Here is a 16,182-nt window from a genome sequence, read left to right as displayed (position 1 = left end):
TTTAACAGCTCTGATAATATGAGTACTTCCAGGTCAGTATTTTTTAAATTGATGAATTTTGCAACGAGGGAATCACATTTTCTGACAGTCTTCATAACCAGATTGATGATGTTGCTGTGGGTTCCAGTTCAGCATATTTGGCCAATCTTTTTCTATGTTATCATGAAAAATAAAATGATTGGAAAACTGTCTGCAACCTTTTAAACTACTTTACTACCATTTTTAAAACTTCTGATGAAGTTTCTTAGTTTCTTGAGTACTTGAACAGTAATCATAATATAAAATTCACTGTTCAACATCAACAAGATCATAAACTCTCCTTTTTGGACACATTGTTTTATATCAGTGATGGTCACTTCCATTGTGAAGTACACCAAAAAAAATGCTTACTGTTTTAGATTTGGTTAAAATTTTATTTCATTGTAAATAGAAAATATCACGTACTTGTAAAGTTGTGCTAAAAGAATTTGGTAATATCGGTGAATTCATATGCAAAATATTGTTTTCTCCTATATATGTCATTGACAGAACGCTTCATAATTATATGAATAAATTGAGTTTTAATAAACCATCCATATAATTGAAGTTCCTAAATATTCTACTGTTACAACTTTGCCACATACTTTGAAAACAAAAAAATTAGTTAATAAATGTACTTTCTAAGATACATCTTCAAATTCAGTTGAGATTAATTTTTAAACATAGTTGTCATCTGCAAAAATTTTTTTTAGATTTAATGACCATATTTGTGTATTAAAATCATCAAATGTAATTTTCAAATTTATTTGTCCGTATTGTCAACATGGCTATATTGGGTCCACTAAAAGAAAACTGTGAACTCATAAAAAAGAACATGCAAATATAAAATATTTAATTATATCAAGTGTACTGCAACACACCCTAGATGAGTGTGGCATAGTTTCCATTCAGTTGTTTTTTAAGATCTTATCATTGTCATGGTTTTAAGATCTTATACAGTCTCTGTATAAAAGAGAGCTTGCTCTTACACAAATTTAAACCTGAAATTAACCAAGTTAGCTCTCAGCTCCATATATGAATTACTCTTGGTTATTCATTACTTAATTATAAGTATTATATTATGTCTATCATTTTTAATTGTCTAGCAGCAATATTTAGTGTTATTACTGAATGATGTCTTTGTGAATTCATTTACATTTCTAGGTCGAGAACTTTTTGAAAAAGATCGGTCTCTTATACTGTCAGATTTAGAGTTTGGTCAAGATGGTATGTATATTTCTTTTACTTACCATTTAGAAAAACAAGTGTTTTGAGCACAATTCATAATATCTAACCATAGTTTAGTATAAGAATCTAGAGGTGTAATTATTAATATATAAAATGTTTGTGTTGACATGTTAAGCCATTACAAACAGTAAAAATAACATATATGTAAAGAAGAAATACTTAATGTAAATTCATAAAAAACAATAATAACACAGCAGCATCATAATGTATAAGTGATTAAATATTTATCAAAAGATTCGAAAAACATCCCTGATCAGTTTTGACAGGCCATACTTTTCATTCTCAAGGGACAGATTAAATTTTTTCTTAGCATCTTGTACGTTCAGGTTAAAAACAGCTCCAGAGGGGTTAAGCTCACTAATAGCAGCATACTGCAAAACTAATTTGAAAAATATGTATTCCAAATAGAGAGGAGTTCAAGTCTCATTCATTCTTGAGTTTGTGAGCTCTATTTTTTAATATTTCTGTTTATTCTTTTATGTTGTGTAGACAGAAAAATATGGATTCTGCATTGATTTTTGGTTGATCCAAATTAATTTTGTGGTTGGTTGATTGAACATGTAATGTTAAACCCAGTTTTCATTATCTTTCTAATAACAGTAGCTTTCATGTTCCTTTACTTTAATGAAAGAAATTGTTTTCTTTCACCAATATAAGCATGATATAAGAACAAGAAATTGAGTAAATACCCTATTTGTGGTGGGCTTCTGTTTTATCTTTCCCTTACAAGCTGATTTAATTTTGTTCCATTTTAAAACACTATTTTTCTTGATATCAAGAGGTAGTAGAGGTATTATTAGATAAGGAACATCTCTTAATCTATCTGCAGTTATTTTGTGCACTTTGTTACTACACTTTGTAGTTTTATTGAACAAATTAGTTAGGTTTAAATCATTGGGAACAGCAATATGAGCTAACCTATTGAAGCATAATCATATAAATAAAACAAAGTGGTAATTGGTTCATTTGCTTGTATTAATACAATTTTTTTTTCATATACTATTGAAGGTGATGATGTGAAGGTTGATGAGTCCCTTTTCCAAGAACTTGATGATCTTGACCTTGACGAAGACTTGGATGATGATTTTGAGTCATACTAAAATGAGATATGGCTAATAAAAATTGTTACTAATTAATATTTGTTCTTGTATGTATTTCTGTCAGTGCTTGATATAGTTCTTTTTTTGCACATTTTCATAAACTAGGTGGCATTTTAGTAACAATTTCACAACAATAAAAGTCCAGCTATAAAACAATATAATTTCATATCACTGTTATAAAAAGTTGTGAACCAGTAACAGTTTAATGTCACTGTAATAAGAGTGTGGTGATCTGCCACTTGCAATATAACATCACTGTAAGAAGAGTTGTGCTGGACAACAATGGCAACTTTATTCCACTGTAGTAAGCACTAACTATGCTTTAAAAGACTTTAACTGTAAACCAAAATAGTTTATCAACACTGTCATAACAATTTTGCCATAAACAAAAATTAGTAACTACACCATAATAAAGTTTTAGTTGTATAATATAGTAAAGGAGTTTATGTGTAAACTGTTAATAGTATAACTACACTGTTCCAAGAGTTTAGCTCTAAACCAGTAATAATATTTATAACTACTTTCCCAATAAATTAGCTCTAACCTTTTCATATTCGTTTATGAGGTTCTAAAGATTTCACAAATGAAATGTGAAAATTGTAGGATAAGAAATAGTATTTTTATACTACATATAAAAATCACCTTGCAGGTGAACTATTCAGAGCTGGAGTGCAAATAACGAATTTTTTATTAGAAATAGTAGATAAAATCAGAATTAAATATTTTATTTTACTGAAACTATATACCTTTAAGAACTTTCTTGTCACATTTTAAACAATTTTATCCACTAGTTTTCGAAATGTGATAACAGGGACATTACTACCTACTTACCGATTTAAGTAGACGGTTGGCAAAGGATTAAGATAACAGTTTAGCACAGCTAAAGACAACTACAAAATGATATTACACAGATGTTACTTCTTGCCTTCGGCTGTATGCTTACATTGATTTCAACTGCACCTGATACTGAAATAATGGAAAATAGTTATAAAACTGTCATTCTCAAAATACTTCATTCTGCATAATAGAAAGTATTCAATCATAATCAAATAAAACATTGGATGTACTAAACATACATTTTATATGATACAACCTATGTTTTATGAATTTCACTTTCTGCTGATAATTTTATTTACTCACGAATATTTTGATTCATTCATATCAAAATATTACTTTTTGCAACTAGCAAAAAACAACAGGTCAAACAGGTGGGTATAACCATTACTCTTTGATGAAAATCCATTGCTGCCAAATATTTCAATGTCAAAACTGAAACATTCTTTCATAGTATTGGTGAAGATATCAGGTACACTGTATTTTAAAATAATGTTTTACAGGCCAGTAATCAGAGATAGTATAACTACTATGCACCTAGAGTTCAGAGTTAAAACCAGCCTGACAAGATCAGTTACTGTTTGAGATTCTAATTGGTTAGAAGAGTCTGATGCAGACTTTTGAGTTTGTAGTCCTTCATCATGTGGAATATTGGTGTAAAGGGAAGAAACATCCATCATGCAAAGAAGACTGTTGGGGGATAACTGGCTGTCAGTATTAATATCTTCTATGATGTTAAGAAAGTGAGTAGTATCCTTTATGTAAGAGGGGAGGATACAGGGAATACATTCCCAGTTTGCCCCTGAATAAGAAAGGTCCACCTTTCGAAAACATTCGAGTTATAGGGTTTTAATTAATTTTATCAAGACTTCTTGAACCTATGTGTTTTTCTAACATCATGAATGCACCTAGAGTGTAGTTTTAACCCACTCATGTTAACCACTATGTACCAAGCGTTTAGCTGTAAACTAGTAATATCATAACTACTCTGCACTGACAGTTGAGCAGTAAAACGGTAATAGTATAACTACCATTTATGAAGACGTGGGTAGACTGGGCATCAGCTGCTTCTCCACTGCTTGCTTGTCAGCAATCAGTCATGGAGACTTCAGGACCTGTCCATTGGCAGCTTCATTGAGATCCCTTACATTTTATGTATTGTCCAACAATGCCACTTCAGCCATAGGCTCTGCTGAAGCGAAGTGACCAGTGGAATCTTGCAGAGGATCCTTTGCATGGTTTTATTACCCTTCCTCCTACCATAGTCGAAGATCTGCATTGTTGGTTGGACAGGACCAACATGTCGGTGCTTCCCTCCAGGGATAGGCATGGTTCGATCAACAGAAGTCATTGGGGTGTTGGTTGGCGGCTGATAAGTCTTACCATATCAACACTGGAGCTTCTCACTGTCAATTGGGCCTTGAATCATTTCCTCCATCTAGCCAGATATCATCTGGTAAGGATTCATTCCAACAATTCCACAGTGGTTGCTTATCTCAATCATCAAGGTAGCACCTGTTCTTGATCCCTATGTTTCACACATTGGACCTTCTTTGTTGGGCCCACACATAGGATATCCATATCATCAATCTTGTTGCAGATCGTGTTTCCTGTACAGACAGAATCTATCCAACAGAGTGGTCTCTTGATCCTATGGTTTTCCAGTGGCTTTGCCTTCAGTGGGGTACTCCTCACATCAATGCATTTACCACTTCCCTTAACCACAAACTCTCTCTATTTTGGTATCTGGTACCTCATTCTCTTGCCCTGGCTGTCGATGCTTGTAGCCAGGATTGGACCAACAGATACCTTTTTGTTTATCCTCCCATTTGACTCCTTCCCCGGGTGATTTCAATCTCCCATACTACTCCATCTCGGGTCCTTCTGATTGCTCCTTACTGACAGCTCAACCATCGTTTTCTCAGCTTATCGAGCTCCAACTTACCCCTCAACTACCTTTTCCTCTATCTTCCTCTCTTCTTTGGCAACCTCAGTCATCGATGCTTCATCCCACTCTTCCTGTCCTCCATCTACATGCTTGGTTTTTAACCAGTCCTTGGTGAGGAGATCAGGTTGTCCCAAGCTGTAGCTTCATTTTTGTCCCATTCCATCCACCCTTCCTCAATGGAAGTTTATCAGCATAAATGGAATGTGTTTCTGCCATTAGTCTCTGGGCCAGTGTTTTTCTGCTGGACAATTTTCCTTGTATTGCAGAATTTCATACATGACTTTTTGATCAGGGATCATCTATCTCCTCAATTTCCAGTTATCAAGCTACTTTATTCCACACCTATCATTTTTCTTGATCCCATAGAATTTTTATTGTCTCTGTTTGAACCACTTTTCACGTACTTCTTATTTCATCTTTCCCTTAATACATGTATCCTTCTCCTATTATCTTGTGGTCATCAGCAGTCTGATTTATTTGCCATCAATATTTCATGTATCCTTTATAATCCTACATATCTTCTCCTTTATCCAGATTGTTCTTTCGTCCCTAAAACCTCCACTGCTAGAGAGAGTAACTCCTCCTTTTCACCTATTTCTCTTTCTTCCATTTCCCACCTTTATTCTCAGCCTGATCTGGGTAGACTTCTATGTCCTGTACCTGCTTGTCATTGTTATATTGCCTGCATGGCTTCCATGCTTGGTGCCCCGTCCCCCCCCCTATTTATCCCTTGGCAACCATCCTTTGTTTGTGATCTTTCTCCTTCCACCCTCATCAATTGGGTTTGGCCTTTGATTCGATTGGCTTATTTCTCTCTTTCGTCGTCCTCCCGTATTTCGAGGTGTTTTCTCATCAAATTTGACACCTTTCCTTTTCTCTAGCTTCTCATCTTTGTCATCCGTTGGAGGAAATTCTTTAGTCAGATATGTGGACTACACCTAATATGTTTGTCTCTCATTATTTGCATAGTATCGCCGTTTCTTTCTCTTTGGGATATCGTTTCCCACCTGTGGCCATTCTTCAGACTTCAATATGACTATAAGACTGGGTAAGTTATATTTCTTCCTTTCCACATTTTCAGAGACCTTATTTTCCTTTTCATTGTAATACTCATTGTTTGGATCCCATTCTGTGGCGAGTGTTGCCTGACTAGGTATTCTTTAATCTTTAAAATCCACTGTTCAGCCATGTCACCATGCTTAATATGTTCCATGCCCCCATAATGCACACTGTTGAAATGGGGTGTTTCACAAGATCGCTTGAAGGTTATCCTTGCAAGGAAATTGCTTCATAAATATGCCTGTCCCAAACCATACCACCCGTGGACTATATGGGTAAAGCTGCCAGGAATAGCTGCCCATCCCTGCCATGTCTTATATTGAATATATCGGTATGGTGTCTTTTAAAAATAGGGTTCCATGGTCACTCATTGCACTGTCTCAGGTGTTGACATTCCTCCAAACTCTCCACCACATTTTACCCACCCACCCCCTTCTTTTAGTGAAGTTTTTAAGTCCTCACCACTTTCCATTTCCAAGCCATTTAGGTGGTGGTCCATGGAGGCATCTTCCTGAATGGTTTAATGATATAAAATATCAATACAGAAATACTAATCAGTGCAGAGTAGGGCAGTGGTGTTCTATTGGTGTAGATGACGTGATATCCTCTTCTATAACACACATGTAAACCAAAGAAGTGAGACGTCAAATTGCAGTTCACCCCTTTGATTGATCCCTCATCCTACCCCCACATGGAAGTTAGTTCCCACTGGCCAGGTTTTGGATTTAGAGTAGAACCAATCAACATAAGTCCTCATACATATTATGGATGTCTATTTTCCTCCCTCAATCCTACTCCATCTGTGTTGTGGGTCATAGTGGAGGTACTTGGGATTGTTCTGGTTCTTTCCCTTCTGCTCTCCTTCAATGTATCTTATTCCGAGGACATTGTTGTACCTGGGGTGGTTCCAGTCAGTTTCAGTGTTGAAAGAATCGATTTCTCTCTGGTAGACATATTTTTTGCTTCTGGATATTGAGTTCCCAGGTAGATATGTCATTTTCTATTCTTAACATGTGCCCTGTTCTAGAGTCAGGGGGGTTTGAGCTCCCCTCTGGTCAATTCAACTTGAGGTGAAGATAGTATAATCTTCGTTCTACCCCTGCATGGATGTCAGTTCCCAGCAGCATGGGTATTGGATGTAGTTGACTTGCTGAGTAAGGTCCATCATGCCATAGCCACTCTACACCTGGAAGCACTTCCATTGTTTGTTCCCACACAAATTGGATGTGCTCCTCTGATTTTCCACCCATATTTTTGACACTTTTCTCAGATGGGTGAAGAGTATATCTGGTTCAGAAGTAGTGCAGTTCCCACATCAGATCTTCGAATCTGACTCTCAGTTCTCAGGGTATGTCTATTGGATGCTTCTTTTCTTCTCTTGCATTGGTCCCCCCACCTATTCAGTGTGGGATTTTTGCTAATTATGTGAGAGGAGGTAATGTACTGTATCAGAAGTTATAATTTTCCAATACTGAAAATGTGTTTCTGATAGGTACTTACCTCTTCCCCACCGAAAACGAGTGCTTCCATTTTCTGCCTAAACTTGAAGTGGTAATCTGGTAAAATTGAATAGAGGGAGTCACATGCATAAGGATAGTGTATGGCACTCTCATTGGTGGAGGGTTGGCACATGATGATTTGCATGAGAAACACATTGGAACGAGTCATTTCCAATGGAGGGGAGGCAAAAGGCTTGTGGCATGCATAAATAGTTTTTGCACATAGAGGGCAGCACTGAACGAAAATAGCTAATCCTGTAAGAAGAGGTAAGTACCTATCGGAAATACATTTTCAGTAAAGGTAAATTATAACATTCACAAGCCACACCAGTGATGCATGGTTCACTTGAAAGGGGATTTTTTGGCCAAATAGATAATATAAGTAATGCTTGATGAAGAGTACAACTTATTTGTGCAGATTGTCATTCAGGAACCATGAATGTATGATTTGTGTATTCTATTACACTTTCTACTCAATCTTTCCACTATATATCCTGCTACAATTCCACTATTGCTAGCATTGATATGTAATAACAAGATAAAGTCCTATTGTAGATATGTCAGCATAGGGGCTTCCACTAAAGTGAACTTTAGCGACAGTAATGCTTGCTCCCACTCCTGAGTCCACCTATATTTTGTACATTGACTTTAATGAGAGTAAATAATGGTACAGCAATCTTGGAGACATTAGCTATGAAGTGTTAATAATGTGATATGAAACCAAGGAAACAGTAATTTTCTCGTTTGTATTTACAGGATGAGGCCACTCTTGAACTGCTGCAATCTTTACAGGACTAGCAAACTATCTATTCTCATGACAAGACTGAGAAACTCCATCTGCATACACACTTTCGCTTTAAACTTGCTGTTCATATCCACTGTGCACGTACGCAAAGGGGGGTGGGGTGGCCGAACCCACTAGTTTGGTACAGTTATAGAGGAGCTGCTTATGGTATTTAACATTTTCTACATAGTATGCATTCTTCTGATGAAGCATTAGCATTTTTTGGTTTGAAATAGTCGCATGCAATGGCTTCTGTTGACACTTTGTAATTGGAATCCCAAAGCCATATTGCTTCTGTCAGGTTTTGTTGGCCGGATTCTTTACAGTAGGTGTCTGTGACTTATTGGTGATAAATTTCGGCAATGAACAAAGGAACACAGTCCACTTGTGTTAAATAATATATTAAAACAAGTCAAATGTATATACAAATGTTCATTACACTGTTGGTTATCACAGTTGTATCCAGAGCTTTAGATAATTCTCTCTTTTTTCCTAATCAAAATCCACACAGGCTGGTTCAATTACTTTAGTACACAATTGACAAGACGAATTATTCTTCTCTGCTCTGTTATTACAACATAGGCTGTGATAATTTCACTTTGAAAATCGCCACTATATGCTCTTTGTTGCTAAACTCACAATCACGCAGTGTAGAATAATTGCATAATTACCTGAGATGTAGACAAACCGAAAAAAAATTGGGTGCTCTAGCTTTAATACATAATCCCTATGACACCTCTAACAACATTGAAACTGTATGTAAGTTATTTATGGAAAAGCACCCCAGAAGAATGGAGCATGCTAACATTTCAGTAGTACATACACGTATGTATATGATAGCCAATGATTGAAATAGCTAATATACCATTGTTGTACAGAGTTGCTTAGATTACTAATATAACTTAACAATTAATAACTACCCTGCATGTAGATAGTACAGTACTTAACTATAATAAAACATACGTATTTATACTAATTTAAGTCTAACTCACCATGCAGTGTTACAACAGAATGATGATTTGTTGACTTTTCATTAGATGTTTGTGGATTTTATGTAAACAGCCATGCAATTATTTAAGTTATATCTCATGCAAAATTGCTTCCAAATATAATCTCATAGCACCTATTTTTTACAAATTTACTGGGGGGGGGGGCATGCCTCCAGATCCCCATAGCATTAGCTTGCTTTGCATGCTCATTATGCTTCACATAATATGTGTTGGCTTTTGAAGGACTATGGACTATGTTGGCTATGAAAGGACCAAAGAAGCCTTGCTCATTTAGCTGAGAACCAGTGTGGTTGTTCTGCATTGCTGAGGCACTCACTTGAATAGAATGGTATGTTCGAGACAAAAGACAATGTAGTTGTCACTGTTGGCTTTTTCCTCTTGTGTGAGATGTGCTGGCTCCTGGTTTATTCTCAATGAAGCTCAAGCTGGACTTGAGTTACTACATTGAATAGGACAGCCTGTTAGAGACAAATCCACCGCAGCTATCACTGTAGGTTTTTCCTCTCTTGCAACCTGTTTACAATCACGAATTCAAACCTCACCACCACAGAAACTGCTTTTGTTTCGGTTAGAGTATTTTTTAACTCTAGTGACGCTTGATTGTCTCATTAGATAGTCCCTCCATGAACTTGTTGAATATGATATATTCATGATCTTCTGAAGTAATTGAAGGTATGCCTTCCCATGCAACATGTGCTGATCATTAATGTATGTGCCCAAGTTCCCACAGTCCAAAACATCAGTGCAACTCAACTTCACCTGTATTTCAGTTTCATAGTTGCATCTTATTCAAATGCACAATTGCATCAAGTGTTTAACCATCCAAACAAAGAATAGCCATTGCATCACCTTTTCCGAGTCCAGCATTTCATACTTCCCTGAAATGGCCCAAGAAACAATCCAACTCCTCTTTTGCTACACCCTTAAATGTCGAAGGTGTGATTTGCTTTGTCTCTGTCATAGCTAACTGTGATAAATGCATAAGTTTCACTCAGACTTTTGGTCAAAACTAGGCTAAGATGGCCTAAATTATATGTGTGGAATGGGCTGTATCACGTACCTCAATATTTAGACAAGTGTTAGATCCTTGCCCTAAGATATTAAAATGGGGAGTTACTGGGGTAGCTCATCCATTAACACTGTATGATGTCAGGCTTGTCTATGGCTGTGGTTGCTCTAGCAGCATACTTACCATTATGGAGAGGGTAACCACTGCCTTATGAATCACCACTTTCACCAGATGCTGCTGTCTCACCTACAAAAAACAGCTCCTACATGTGGAACTGGTGGATGTCATCCACAAATAGCACTTTTAGTCTCCCTCTGGTAGTCATGGGTGATATTGACTAGAGTCAGAGTTAGCCTACTCTGGATATCAAATGACTGGGAGCCCTATAGACACCACCGTGTCCATTCTTGGAACTGCCAGACCAAGCACCACTGTGATGGATCATCAGTCACCTGTGCCACCTATGTAATGAGATTAAATATCAGGGAAAGAACCTAATTAGCCTTTCTAGATGCACCAGATTCTAGTAGTTCTTCCTTGGTCTATTTCTGGGAAGAAAGAGACCTTATACACTATTGCAGCATCGATAAAAATCCTATTTCCAGGAGAGGACTTCTCTCAGATTTGATGACTCCCTCTGACAACCATCAACTCTTCCATCTAGTCATAAGACCTCCAACCCATGGAAAATGCTATTTTACAAGTGCATAGCTTCAATTCAGTAATGCAAAAACTTATAAAACACAGATAAGTAAACTTGTAAGTAGAAAACAAACACCCTGCAAAAAACAGATCATTTAGTCATGACACCAAATTTTCACCTTCCTATCTGTTCTTTGTTATTCTAAGTTTCTCTGATTTTCCATTAAGTAATTAGGTAGGAATTGTGGGGCAATTGGAGGCTCATCAGAAAATGTATTATGATACAGAGATCTTTCTCTGATCTCTACTGAGTTGGAGCAAAGAAAGAGGCTGGAAACAATATTTATTTCAATGCTCAATAAAACAACAATCGGTGCTAAAGACATGTGTAAAGAGTGGTACCTATACGAGAGAGAGAGATGTGATGTTAAGAAGCAAAATTCAAGTTTTAAGTGTGTTGAAAAGTAAGCTGCGTATTTGTAATTGTAGCCATATCTATATCCTAGACTAATAAAACATGATATTTTATACTAGTAACAACAATATCATTCATCTCAAGATGCAGGTGCTACTCACGTGACTGATGGCCACTCTCACTTCAAAACAAGGAATATTATATCACTGTGACATCACCCAATTTGCCAGTGGAAAATACCAGTGTTGGTTTCTGTACAGTGTGTTTGATGTTACAGTAATCTTTCCCATGACTTATCTGGTTTCGGAAGCAACTAGAGCAAGAAAAATGTAGTGGCTCCCTTAACCAACATAATATATTAAGAACAAAATACTCAATATGCACCAAAATTTTAAAATATTACATATATCTACAAAAGTGGTAGGAAACACACAGTATGTCTGCCTAGCACAATTGATCTAGTATTTAGAAAGACAAGTGTAGTGATGTGTTACACGTGAAATGAAAGAGATGTGGTATGGTGTGAAAGGAAACAGAAGATCATTGGCTCCAAAGGATAATCATCTAGTGGCAAGAAATTGCTGTTGTTAACATATGAATATGATCATTTGTCTTGAAATTTTGTTAAAAGCTAAAAGAATTTTTGTACTAGCCATCCCTATTTTGAGCTGATAGATTAACAGCTATTCAGCAGCACACACTACCAACTCTTGCAATATTATAATCAAATAGAACAAATTGACCATCACTTTTATAACACATCAACGTCTCGAAAGTACAGAGTACGATTTTGTGGCAATAAACTGTGAACAATGGATTCTTGGATTCATAGTCCAGTACCCTAACTAACTAAGCCACACCTGTGCATGGCTATGAATAAAATAAATTGTTGAAAACATTCACAAGTATATAATAAAATTTAAATAAACGTACTTCGAAACAATTGAAGACTACTGGTAAGAATCATAGTAAAATAATGAACACAATATTAGCAGTGTGAGAAAAGCAGTTGCTGAGAAAACCCTTGCAACAAGTTTTGACTCTTCCTAGGCAAACGTGGGTCTTCTTGAAAACGCCAAAACTGTTCTTATGATCCACATTCTCTCTAACTACAAGAGAGTAAAAAAAACTTGGGACAGCAGTGAATCCCGCGTGCCAAGAAAGTTTTCTCGCTTGTCACCTTGGGCACGCTTGCCATAGGTTCGACAGCCCTGTACTAGGACATCTCTTTTTCTGTGCATCCTTCCAATAAGCACCCGAGATACCTTTAAGTCTTGACCCTGACCTATTATTGCAAAGATCATGGTGTCTAATCCTATTTGGAGGATGATGCACCTGGATCACTCGAGGGCAGAATCAAAATCTCGTAACGTCTGGTACAACTCCAGTCACCTCAAACATTTTGTTTGTCAAATATTAACTCGACCTCTGTTACTTCTCGTCTTAATATGAAGAAATAATGCAGAAAAGTAGAAACATGAGATAGGGGTTCACATCCATCAGTGTGGGAGCTAGAGTTACATTATAATCAATGCACTAAATGGTCACTGGAGTTTATACCAAACCCTTCAACTTCACTGTTGGATTGCTGTATAATGAATGAAAACAAATGGAATCATCTCTGTTGCATCTATCACTTAAGAGATCATGAGTTTAGGCTTCAGCTTAGGGTGGTGAGTGTTGAAATGTACAATCTAACTGCATGGTGCTTCTTTTTCAAAATAGCTGAATCTAGAATCGCGGGTGCGAATCCTCATCACCAAACATGTTCACCCTTTCAGCCATGGGGAGGTTATAATGTGATGGTCAATCTCACTATTCATTGGTAAAAGAGTAGCCCATGAGTTGGTGGTGGGTGGTGTTGACTAGCTGCCTTCCTTCTAGTCTATCACTGCTAAATTAGGGATGGCTAGCGCAGATAGCCCTCGAGTAGCTTTGTGCGAAATTCAAACAAACCCTCTTAATCAATTAAGAGCTCATTTCTCGGTTAAGAAATGGTATGGCATAAAAATTGGCACAATTTAGCTTTGAGATATACTGAACATTTTCAGATATAGGGGCCAAAGGAAGGCAAGGCATAGCTTAGTGACTAACATGCCAGACTGTGGATCCGAGGGTCCGTGATTTGTACCCGGTTATTGCAAGAAAAATCTTTGGGGACATGAGTGCATTAAAAGAGTGACTGTCAAATTCCTCTATTTGAATAGGTTAGCTCAAGAGTTGGCGGTGGATGCTATTGACTAGCTACTTTTCCTCTAGTTTATTGATTCAAAACTAGGAACGTCTAGCGTAAATAGCCCTTGTAGCTGTACAAACATCTTAGACAAAACAAAACCAGTGAATGGTTTGAAGATATCTGCTTATTTCACATAATGCACTGACAATTCTTGTAAAGACAGATCATAAATTATGTGTTGCTGCTGTAATTCGCTTAGATGTTCCAACACACATATAAATAATACCCATTAACATAAAATATTAAATAAAATAGATATATATGGTTGTAAAAACAATTGTCCAAAAGAGTTAAAATTTGAAGTTTAATTGTCCATTTGTTATAGTTATTAGCTTTAAAATATGTACGACTCTATATTTTTGAACTTCTGTTTGAAAAAAAAAATGTTATCTTTAAAGTGTATAGAAAACATTCTAATCAATAGAGTAGAGCTTTAATATAAACCTATGAATTCACCTAGTTGTTAATATTTTCAAGTTAGCTATGTAAGCTATGTTGTATTGATACAGTGACATATACAGGCTTCAATATTAAATGTGTTTAGCATTAACAATACAAATAATAATTGTTAGAATGTCATAACTTATTTGTATTCAACGAGTCAGATACAAACGCTATATCCTTCCGAGCATGTGTATAATGTTGTGCATATCAAGGCATCTCCATTGTTGTGTGGAACAAATCTTAGAACAGACACAGTGAATGGCACCTGCAGTAATCTCCTTGATATGCATCTATTTTCACATGTTGAGAAAAAGCAGTAGGGGGAATCGACTCTATTTGGCAACTCTTCCGTCTAAAAAAGCTGCTTTCTAAAATAATTAACACCAGACAGGTTACTCGTCCTTTCGTAAAGAACTACAAATCAATGCAATAATGTACAGATAGCATCAGCTATTTCTACTTGTGCATTTAATAGTTCATTACAGTTCCATACATCTTGTGCATTTTCTTACTGCGTCCATAGAAGAAAGACACTCGATCAAGAGCACAATTCCAACTTTTTGATCATATTCCATTGTTGGAGTACGAAGTAACTCATCAGGTGCTTCATTTATTTGTCAAAAAATAAAAAATAACTAGCTCATATTCTCGACTTTCATTTTCGGGGTAATTATCCTCGAGTTTGCTTAGGTTTAATATGTGAAAGCAAAGAGTCTTTTTTTTTTCCTTTTAGCTGGTGCAAGTTTATTGTTTATAATTAAATTTGTCTTTGCAGCTTTTGTGCCAGAGTGAGATAATAATGTTATTCTGTAACTTTTCTTTCATCGAGTAAAATAGCATTTTTCTCATGCACAATCAGAAATAAATTTTTTTTCTGCATCAGGGTTTATAATGTTGTATGTATCCTAGCTATCATTAACAATTTGCCAAACACTAACATTTTAGTGTTTATGGCTACTACTATGCAGGCTATCACTGAACATTTTACAGAAATTTTACTGTTCGATTCCACCCAATAATTTGAAAAGTAAGGGCCTCAACTCTGTTTCAGCTATTAATCACATACTTATATATAATACAGATCACAACTTTCTTAAAGTAGTAAATTGTGTCCCTCATTCTTAGACATAGCAACTTCGTGGTCGATATCACCACTGTGGTTGGACGTAAAAGGTGTTAATTACTTGATCAGCAAATATTATTTCACTGATTCTTTAAAAACAGCCAAGGAAGGTCCCACGTCATTCGCTTCTTTCTTCTCCACTGGATTAAGTAGTATTTGATGATGCCCTCATTCTCGTCTACAGCTATAGCTCGTTCGTTTTCTGCTTCCTGGTGATGACAGGGTTCGAGAGGCTGGTCAGTGTCATACAGTTTCAGCATACTTACGTGTTCTATGTGCTTTCTCGTGCCACAAAATTGTTGAATTTCATAACTTGATGGGTTGAACTTTTGTAGCTATCTAAATTTCCTAATGCAGACCAATTCGTTATGGCCAGATTTGGTATTCAGTCCTTATTCGCTAACATTCCACTTGAGGAAACAATTCAAATAATTATTAAACCGTTATTCCCTTCCAAAAAATGCTCTGCACTCTAGCTTTGACCAAAAAAAATTCGAACAGCTTCTTAAATTTGCCCTCAAGGACAATCACTTCGATTTTAATGGTAATCTTTATAACCAGATAGACGAAGTAGCGATGGGATCACCTCTAGGTCCGAACCTTGCAAATATTTGCAAGGTGGAACGGCGATATGTGAATCTCTGAGATAAACCGGTTTGTTGTGGGGAGCTACTGGGGAACATTCCTTTGTCGGGTTTCATCGTAAAAACGCCCTTTGCCGCGGCTGTAAAGAAGAATTAAAAAAAAACTTAATTCATTGTGTTGTACTTCTTTCACTAAAATTTCGCAACTATAGTTTCACTTTCTAGTGAC

The 16,182-nt window shown here is 36.3% G+C and overlaps 1 protein-coding gene across 1 annotated transcript in view; it reads left to right on the top strand.

The window, feature by feature from the left end:
* LOC106467718 (RWD domain-containing protein 1-like) overlaps positions 1–2,402 on the top strand; it is a 41,424-nt gene extending 39,022 nt beyond the window's left edge. Inside the window, exons 6-7 of the mRNA XM_013928092.2 lie at positions 1,183–1,245; positions 2,275–2,402. Coding sequence (XP_013783546.1) covers positions 1,183–1,245; positions 2,275–2,366 — 155 coding nt within the window. The 3' untranslated portion in view covers positions 2,367–2,402. The remainder of the gene's footprint in view (positions 1–1,182; positions 1,246–2,274) is intronic.
* The last annotated feature ends 13,780 nt before the right edge of the window (positions 2,403–16,182 follow it).

This window comes from Limulus polyphemus, unplaced genomic scaffold (assembly GCF_000517525.1).
Source record: "Limulus polyphemus unplaced genomic scaffold, Limulus_polyphemus-2.1.2 Scaffold2716, whole genome shotgun sequence".
Lineage (NCBI taxonomy): Eukaryota > Metazoa > Arthropoda > Merostomata > Xiphosura > Limulidae > Limulus > Limulus polyphemus.
Note: the sequence above shows the minus strand (reverse complement) of the source record. Positions and strands in the feature narration are given on the sequence as shown.